The sequence below is a fragment of the Condylostylus longicornis genome, unplaced genomic scaffold (assembly GCF_029603195.1).
Source record: "Condylostylus longicornis isolate FDR11 unplaced genomic scaffold, ASM2960319v2 ptg000010l, whole genome shotgun sequence".
Classification (NCBI taxonomy): domain Eukaryota; kingdom Metazoa; phylum Arthropoda; class Insecta; order Diptera; family Dolichopodidae; genus Condylostylus; species Condylostylus longicornis.
Window position 1 is genome coordinate 3,033,949 of NW_026577979.1, and position 10,962 is coordinate 3,044,910.

Below are 10,962 nucleotides of genomic sequence, written 5' to 3' on the forward strand. Positions count from 1 at the left end.
ATTCAAAACAAATTTTGTTTTTTGGTTAGACTTTTATTGTTCGTATGTGTATGTTAGGTACAAAGTGGAATTTTCTGGAAATGTGTAGTACATAAATTCTAAAAATGATTAGTATGTACTTTTTGATTAAGATTTGGCATTGATCAATTAAAAGGTATTTCATAAGGAACAAAAAGTTTCGTAAAAAATTCACAAGGGCCTGTACTAAACTCATTTTTATAAAATTACTGATTACGTTCCCAAAAATTGTAAATATTTTGATATTATCCTTGAATAATCATAATACATTGGCAAAACTCAATATGGTTTCATGCCACTTAAGCATTTCCTAACCATTCCGAAGAAGTTAAGAACAGTTTGTAAGTCGATTGTGTACGTTCGGCTCTTTCGTGGAAATCATAGTAATAAATTAAATGCTCAACCAAATTTGAAATAAATTTTTAAATTTAGTTTTAGGGATTTTTGGATCAAACTGTGTGCTAAAAAAGTTTTAATATACAAATTTAAAATTATATTTTTATTATTATCCTTTAACAACGTGTACATTGACAATATATAACTTGAATGTCAATAAAATTTATTTTGTATATTATTTGGTTATTTCCATAAAGCTGAAAACAAAAATTGAAAAAAAAAAACACACATAATGGTAGCAATCTTTTAAATCTTTTGTGTTCCGATTGCATATTTGCATGTGTTCTATAAAATGCAGTAAAAAAAAAAACAAAATAAGAAATAAATCATTTCATGTGGCATCATTTTTAATACACTCTGTTAATCTGCATATAAAATTTAAAATACACATAGGCATTACAGAAAAAATTTAATCACCACATGCATATGGTGAATAAGTAAATTTCATTTTTTTGCTTATTTACCAGAAGACAGAAAAAAAGCACAAACAAATGCAGGATAAAAATTTTGAAATAAAATAAAAATTTAATATAAAAGAAAAGGTTCAATGTATAACAATATTTTTTTTGAATATCGAATATCCTTTTTATCGATTATTTTCATTAATAATACTGAAATTTCGTTGGTGTTGTCAAATATTTAAAAACGAGAATCAGAAATAAAATAAAAAGAAAAATTTGTACCGAAAATTTTCTTTTTTTTTCCAGAATAACATCCTACTCCTTTTTGTTGTTCAAATAAGAAAAATACCAATATATCTTAACATTTAATCAATGTAAATTCTACAATTTAATAAAACAAGTACTCATGTGTTTAATCAAATTAAAATATACAACGATGAGGCGAAGCAAAATAACAAACATAATCAACGATGTTTTGAAATAATAAAAAAAAAAAATACAAGAAAAAAAAAAAGAGCAGTAACACATTTTCATCATTTCATCTGATTAAGAAAACCACATTTTTTCCCATCAATGATGGATACAAACGCACATACTTAACTTTATATTGTGTATTTGTACATGAGAAATAGTGAAAGTGTTGTTTCAAACGCAATTTCAATTCACTTTTTTCCTTCTTTTTTCCAATTTTTTTCTTATGTTTTATTTGTATACTTAATGATATTACATACTTATATTTATTTGGAGTATATAAGTATATACTTATAAGAAAAAGTGAATATTATTCATTCATTCATAGGTGCTTCACATTTCAATGCCAAATCAGGTCAAATTCAATTCCATAAAGAGACGGCCTAAAAAATATACACGTATGATATACACAAAATATTTATGTACATATACATATGCTGTTATTGGACATATTTTAATAATACTAAAAAAAAAAAAAGAGTAAAATTCATTCCAATTTCCATTTCAATATCAAATAAAGTAAAAACACAAAAAGAAATAACGCACAAAAAAATCAAACAACAATCTTTTATGTAAAAAAAAAGGAAAACAATGCACCATAAGTATCCAATGCATTTTACTCTCTCAGAATTTGGAATTTCTGTGACGACAATAGCGACAACAGAACGACTATATCAAGCAAACTATACATATTGTATAGAGAGCATTATAATCATTTTTGTATTTATAATAAAAGATGGCAGGCAATATAGTAACAGTATTATATTTATATTTTATATGTATATCAACTTATATATATATACATTATTATAAATTAAGATAATCTTATTGCAAGTTGTCAACATATTACACTTACTCTTTAATAAAAGAAAAAGTGAGTACATGTAATAATAACATCATTAAAATTTGACCACAAAAAAAGAGTTAAATGACAACCTATCAAAAGAAAAAGAGATATTATAAAAGTTTAACAGTATAATATTATTATAATAATAGAAAAATTTAAATAAACCAGTATACAATGCAAATGTAAATAATTTAAAATAATAATAAATAAATGCAACGCTAATACTTGATTTTGTTTAGTATGATTGAGATTTTACCGTAAAGTTATAATTACTTTAATATAATTTTAAATTCTTTAAGGTATATATATTCGGCATAATTCAGACATTGTGCATGGACTTGCTTTGATGATACTTTTAAAACATGAGGTCTTATATTTCCCACATAACAAGAAATAGTAATTAATTTTGAATCCATATGACTCGTATATCGGAAAAGCATAAAATACTTGCAAGAAAAGTATATGAAGTACTGAGAACATTAAATAAATATCAAGTTCTATAATGTATTTATTAATATAATAATACTACTTTTAAATTCAATCGAGAAATTTTTAAGTACTTACATTATTATATTTAAACTAAATTCTTCAATTTATGATCAAACTGAAGTCGATATTTAAAAATTTATTATTTTACTGCATTATGGAACTAAAGAAAACTTATTAAAATTTTTCATATACGAATTTTTATAGCATTTGATACATACTCGTAACTATAGATTTTGGGTTAGAATTATTATAATAGAGAGTTTTTATTATTTCTAATTTTCTATATGAGGTGATTTAGGAAAAACAAACACTGTTCACTTTTATTTTTATTTTCTTTGATTTTTATAAATTAATCCCACAAAATTTAGTTTTTTTTTTTTAGAAATAATCTGTGAAATGAATTTAATTTAACCTAAAATTGTGAGTAAAATTAATCATTATTAAGCATTAACTAACATTAACTTTATTATTAAAGTTAATGATTTTTGAATCCCAATTAAAAGGTGTCGCTCCATGTTGTATAAATTGTATTATTTGTATTATAAACGCCATTCTAATTAATAATACAAATACAATTACTCAAAACTTTCTTAATAGTAGTAAATCGACTTAAAACCAAATAGAATACACATACATACATACTTATATAAAATTAGAAAATTTACAAATGTACCTTTTTTTTTTTTTTTGGTTTTGTACAGATAAGTAAGTAAAATGTCATACAATTTATTTTTATGTTTTTTTTTTTTTATTTTGTCTACATATTGTACGATTCCATAATTTTACTCCTATTTTATGAATGTTATCTTTAACATTTTTACACTTTTTACAAGGTAAACTAAGTTTGTATATATATATATGTAAATAAAAAAATTCATACACGATTATAATTGTTCAAGTGCCTTATTTTATTTAAATTTGATTTTCTATTTTTTCATATTTACTATTTCTTTTCATTTTTCTATAAAGTTAACGGATTCCGTTACATTTCTATTATATTTATATTGTGTATGGCAAGCAGCTCATTACCGCAAAAAAAAAAATTATCTGCGTAAAAATAACATTTGCACGATTACAATTTATGTAAACAGAGTGTGCAAAACAATATGAAAAATAACTAAAATGAATGCAATACTAAAAAAAAAAAAAATAATAAAAAATGTTGAAAAAACTATCGTTTGAATAAAACGCATTTGCAAGATAATGAGATGAAAATCACAATTATATTTTATTTTTTTGAACAGTGTCTCTCACTTTTTTTTTATTTTTTTTTTTATTTTAGTCTACTCATAGTGAATGAATATAAAATGGGCGAAATGAGTTTATATTTGATCACTTCACTGCTTTTTTTTTCTGTTTTTTTTCCTTCTTCTTTTTATATTTCGACGATTGTTGTTTGGTTTTCTTGACGTGATAAAAGCAAGTTCTGATAAATAAAACATTAAAATTCACTTTCGACTATGGTAATCAGATGTTTTTGTTATATTGTGTGTTGTTATTGTTATTTTAATTTTTTTATTATTACTTGTTTTTGTTTTTAACTCATTTTATAGTTAAAGAGTCGACATAAGTCCGTCCATTTGTCTTAAATTTTTTGTTCTTTCTTTTATTTTATTTATTATTTTATTTTTTTTTTCTTTCATTCCAATTGATTTGTAGTGTATATATTGCGTTTTATACATAATTTTATAATAATGGTTATTTATGGTAGTTATAAAATATCTCATTACTATTTGTGATTAAAACAAAACAAAAAAAAAAAAAAATTATTTTAAAAAATGATTTTATTATTAAAAAAATATAAATGTTAAATGTATGCATGTATGTATATGTGAATTTGTAAAACGTTGTTATTATGACGATGATATAGAAAAGAAAAAAAAAATAATAATACGATTTATTTTATTATGAATTTGAAAGGAAAATCATTAATTTCTTGTACTTTAAATGAAATGAGAAAGAATTATTTTTAAAATAATTGTTGTATAAGGAAAGTTTTATTATAAATTTCTTATTTCGTTTTATACACACGCATAATTTTTGTATATATACAGATTTTGATTTATTAAAAGGGAAAATTTTTAATAGTTAGTTATTTTTAGTACAAATTAAAAAATATTTTTAGTACGATTAATAAGAAATATTTTTTTCAGTTCAGTTCCACAATAATTCTTTCAAAGTGCTACTCAACAATATTTGAGTAATTTTGCGATTCACATAATTTCTCTATGAAATAAGCACTTATTTTAGTATAAAATATTAGAATTTAACGTAGGAATAATTGCAAAATCTATAAATCATTTCAAAAATCTGATGTGAAGGCTAAGTTCATGAAAACTTTTAAAAATAATTAATGAAAATTTGCATATCTTAAGGCGCAACGAATATTAAGCCTTATATTAACAATGTTTACAATTTCTTTAATTTTTCATTTTACAATTTTAGTTTTATTCATTTCAGAAGCAAAAATTTGGAAATGTCAATGTAGATAAATTATGATTGAAAAAGATGAGGCATTTCAATATTATAATATTGAAATAACAAATAAAATATTTGAATAAAAAAATTACTGAAAATCCCGTCAAATATTCCGCAGTATATTCAAATCGAGTTAAAAGTGCAGTACCTTTTCAAATACTTTGAAAAGTGCAGTACCTTTCCAAATACTTTGAAATCAGAGAATTGAAATTTTGTTCTATAATATGCAATTCAAATTTATGATTTATAGTTATACACCAAATTGTTTTGAAAATCTTAGAATTGTATTGATCAAATATAAATTATTAAACTTCTATAAATTTATTTTAATTTTTTTGTTTTTTGACACCATATTTATTTTATTATCTAATTTTTAAAATATTTCACTTTATTCTTTTATTTTTATTTTTGTTTTTTTTTGTTTTTTAATTTAAAAGTTTAATTTTAATCATAACAAATCGGTAGCAATTTATTTTGACAAGGAATTGATTAAAAAAAAAAGTATTGACTTCTTGTTTTTTTTTTTTTTTTAATTTTTTACATATTTTGTTTTTAGATTGGAATGAAATTTATTATATACATATGTACGAGTATGTATGTGTATGTACGCATAGTTTTTTAATAGATTTACGCAGTGTGTTTAATAAGTTTATACATAAATTATATTAATATGTTCTTTTAGATTTAAAATTGAACTTTTCTCTTGCATTCGAATCAGATAGTGTGGAATCAAAATATTATGATGTGAGAAAATCAAATGTGATTCCAAGAAAGAACCTTACTTTTCTAATTTTCTAAATTAATTAATTGTGACGGAAAAGATTGATTTTACTTATAATTGTAAAATATATTTTCTCCCTATATTTTATAAATTAATTATTTCTTACAAATTTTAAAAAGAAATAAATCGAAAATGATTAAAAAACATTAAAATTTTACAACTACGGTAACACTAAAATTTATTTATTAATTTTTTTTACACAATTATTAATTTTAATTGACTTGTAGTCAATCTCAACTGTTATCCCGTTTATATGGCACCATCAAGCGTACTTGAAGCCATATGTCCACAAAAACATTACTTGACTTGGAGCCGCAATTCACTCAAGTTAATTAATTAACAAATTTTACTTACTTGACTTGAAATTTTAATAATAACTTGAAATATAAATAGTTAAATGTAATTTTCGGAATCTCAAGCTGACATCATAAAAACACAGCTTGACTGAGTGAGTTTCGAGATGATTTCAAGTAAAGTATTCCAGCTGCCACATAAGCAAAGTATAAGTATTAGTAAAATCATCAAGTTTGTCATCAATTTATTTAATTAATTTCAGAATTTTTGATACGCGCTATGTACCACTATTATAGATATTTGTAAGCATTTTCAAGCCCAAAAATGTTTTTATATCTAGTGTTGTACTCGGATTAAAATTTGCATAATTCTATTAAAAAGAAAAAAAAAAAGAGTTGTTTTTTTGTTATCGAAAGTCTAAATATAAGAGGAAACTAAACAAAAAAATAAAATACATTGTAAATATGTACATATATATATATATACACATGTATGTAACGAAAATATGTGCAAAAAGTATTTATAGTTGGTTTTATGTAAATTTGTAATTTATTTGCTTTACAAAAAAAAAACGAAACATTTTAGATTTTAAAAATCGTTCAATTTTTTTTTCTATTTTTTCTCTCCTTAATGGTATAGATACCTTTCAGGTCATTATAATGGTTTTTCTATTTAATTTTCGCTTTCTATAAAATCTAGTAATAAGGAAATCAATTTAGTTTTTAAGTAAAAGAAGCGAGAAATAAATAAAATGCGTAAAATAAAATAAAAAAAAAAGTTTGTTATCAACTAAACTAGTTTTTGTTGTTGTTTTTTTATTTCTTTTATTTATTAATGTAATTATAATATTATTTTTTTTTTTGGAATTTATTAGATATGATTTCATCAATAATATTGTTATCTAATTTGCGTAAAACCTATACGTATATACAACAAGCTTACCCTCTTGTTATTTTTAATGCGCGATATATTGAAAATTTTGTATTTGAATCAAGGAAGTGCGGATCTATTTAATATAACAAAAAATTGTAATTTTATTTTCATTTAAATAATATTTACATAAGAAGTGAAAAATCTGACATAATCACTTGAGATAGCTAGAAAGTTTAGTAACCTAATAAAAATTATTACTATTATTATTATTATTAGGTTATGAAGGCTATATTTCATATAGAGTATATGAAAATTAGGTTTTCCACGAATTTTATTTTGAGAACAGATACGACACATTATTGTCTGTGCTACATATGTATATTATGTCTATGCATAAAATGTTATATATTTTAAGAGTAATGAATTAATATTATATTTATTTTATACTTATATACTATGTAAATATTGATTAATAATGTTCACTTGTCTATATATGTTGAAGAAAAATTAATATAATTTGGATATAAAAAAAAATTTGGGGCAGAACAACAAAAAAATAAATAAATCTAATTATGGGATTATTTCCTAAGGATATTTTGAATATTTTTGATATACTTAATATGTGGATACCACAGTGCGTAATTATAAATTATTTTTAAGTACGTTAAATTTAATATTGAATAACATGTAGAATATTAGATTAATTATATGATTAAGATTACTATACAATCGTTGTCGTTTTAGCTAAATTATACTATATAATGACTATATAATTTTAGAAAAGAAAATTTCAAGTTACACCTTTCTACTGGAATTGCACCGTTTTTATTGATATCCCGATTTTCGGATGAAAATTTCTCTTATTGTATTATAGAAATCGTGCAGAGTTCGTTTGAATGAAATTTAGAAGAATGCATTATAATACAATTTTTGTATACTTTGTATGCGTTTACCTTGTAAAATAAAATATTCTTCAATAAACAGGATCCGTAACACTTTGCACAGGAATACCTTTTTACCGGGAAATTGCACATGAATATTCCTTTTTACCGGGAAATTGCGCATGAATACGTAGTATATGTATATATAATTATGTGATATAAAATATTTTGCGATTTTAAAGTTGAAACTTGATAGTTGTAGTATTTATCAAATTTTCATTTTGTAGTTCTAGTTTTCGAAGTAACTAGTACACTCTTTGGCAGTTTGATATTGTATTACAGCTATGGTCAAAATAATAGAAACACCTAATATTTTTGTTCGTAACAATCCCAAATCATTCTATTTCCGCCACCATGTTTTACGGTTTTGCGCGTGAACCTGGGGTTTAATTCAGTATTTGTTGATCGTCTAACGAAGGTAGGAACATCTGGCCCAAATAAATTAATTTTTGTTTCGTCCGAACAAAGGATATTGCGCCACTTCTTTACACCTCTGGCCCACTGCACTCCGAATGAGTTTTAGCAGAAGTTTTTCTATGTTTAATATTGTTTTTACTGACATAAGGAACTTTTCGAGCTTCGCGATCAAATAAATTATTGTTGTTCAATATTCCGCGTATAGTTCTACCAATCACATTAGCCTGACATTCTTTTAAAATTGCTTTTGAAGATTTGAATGGGTCTTTTTTACATATCATTACAATTTTTCTGTTCAGTTTTTCACTTGTTTATTGCTTTCTTCCTCATGTTTCAGGACTTTTATTACTTTTTAAAACGTTAAAAACTAAATGTACTGAACGTTCAATAATTGTGGCAATTTCTTTTACAGTTTTTCCTTGGTTTCTTAAGTTTTTAATTATTTATTTTTCCTTAACACTACAATGATTCGATCGACCCCTAATTATGCAACATTTTTCAAAAAATTAAATTATTTGATTATTATAATTTAAATATTGTTCAATATTTGCTTAAATATAGTTTAAAAAGAAATTAGTTTTATTCATCAATAAAGCTACCTTCGTCGGGTGTTTCTATTATTTTGACCAGATGAAATACGGTATTTTTACTTTCAAATGGTGAATTCCCGCAGATTACAGTTTTTAGTGACTATAAATATATTCACAATAGAACATAATATAGCAAAATAATTTTGCAAAAGATAGCATTTAATACGAATATAATTTACAAAAGATATAAAAGAAATTAAAAACGTATGTAAAACTGTTTCTATTATTTTGACCATAGCTGTATATTGTAAATAACCATGCTACACAAAATATAACACTACAATAAATAGCAGTCATTTTAATATTTAAATTGTATAAAGCAAATTATTCCAATCTTAAGCACCTTATGATAATAATTAATTAATTAAAATCTTAATTAAATAAAATCTTTTGATTTACTTATAAAAATTAAAAATTGCAGATATTATGCTCTAAATATAGTTTTTTTTTAAGAAATTTCACCCACATGAAATTTCAGTGAACAACTGTTGTATCTTAATTTGCAAGAATAACATTTTGTAAACAAAATTTCAAAACTACATAGAAAATTTACTAAAAAATAATTAAATTTTTTCTCGATATTTTTAAAGTAATTTCAAAAATTCTAATTAATAGGAAAGGATGTGATAAACTATTAATAAAAGATAAACTAAAAATAAAAGTGCGAAAAATTTAAATATTTTAATGAGTTGCCGTTTCTATTCTAAGTACGAGTATGTCTGCTTTAAATAAAAGTATAACATGTGAAGAAAAGAATTTTTATGTAAAATAAACTTTATCACAAAAAAAAAAAACTTATTTATTATCTAAAATTTAATGAATGAAAAATTCTTTTAAATTTTTTATTTTAATTTCATTTTTCTTCGTATTTTTCAAAATTACAAAATTTTGAAAACAAGTCTGAGCAAACAAAGAATATGTTCCTACACAATAATAAGTAAAACGCGTTGTGTTTTCAAAAAAGAAACAGGAAAAATCTGCAAAAGACGAATAAATTTTCTTTTCATTCTTTAATTTTCTAAAATAAAAATTGAATATTAAAATTGAATTCTTTAAAGAAAAAAAACAAATTTATTATTTCCTTTTTTTTTTGTTTTTTGCCAAAAGAATGAAAAATTTTTGAATGAATGAAATGTACAGAGTGAATTTTTTTTTTAAACACAAAAGGTATGATTGCAAATCGATATTTACGACGAGCGTAACTTTTAACAATCATGAAGCCGATTGAAATAGCTATCATTTCTTGATTATTTTGGAGATTATATGGGATCCAGTTGCAAATATCAGATTGATATCACTTAACCATTTCACGTTATGCTGAGAAAATACTAAGATTATTAATTATGTAAATCAAATTAATATTTGGATCTCACTATTTGAAGAAGATGACTTCATGAATGTGGACATAATTATTATTTTTTGTAAATTATAGTGTCAAAGGAAGCTAAAATAAATATAACTTGGACGTTAATTGCTTTAATTTTTTTTGGTTTAAATCCTCAGAAATAGAATAATACTATTTTCTATGGGTTTATTAACCTCAATAATAGGGTCGGTTTTGAAAGAAGCTCATAATTTTGAATATTCGTATTACAAGTCTTAATTTCATTAAGAATTTATTTTATAAAAATATAACAGTATATAAAAGAGCTTTTAGGTGATTTACATGCTTATTTACAAAAAATAAAATTTCGCGACCAACTTTTAAAATCACTGAATTGCTTCAAAATTGTGAATTATTCTGGTTAGGATTATGATGATAAACAAATTGGATTAATAATATTTTGTTAAACAATTCAACAATTGCAAACTGATATACCAGACTGAAGTGTATATTAAAACTGTTCGCAAAATCCGTACGTGAAATTAAAGTTTTTCAACTTTAATTAATTAAATTTTTTTTCAAAACTTTATTTATTCTACAAAAATTTATACTTTCAATTATTTCACACATATTTTCTTACTT

At 22.8% G+C, this 10,962-nt stretch overlaps 1 protein-coding gene across 1 annotated transcript in view; it reads right to left on the reverse strand.

Annotated features, from left to right (window-relative positions):
- LOC129618855 (uncharacterized) overlaps positions 1-8,687 on the reverse strand; it is a 55,654-nt gene extending 46,967 nt beyond the window's left edge. The window contains exon 1 of the mRNA XM_055533877.1: positions 8,479-8,687. Coding sequence (XP_055389852.1) covers positions 8,479-8,687 — 209 coding nt within the window. The remainder of the gene's footprint in view (positions 1-8,478) is intronic.
- Positions 8,688-10,962: the final 2,275 nt, after the last annotated feature.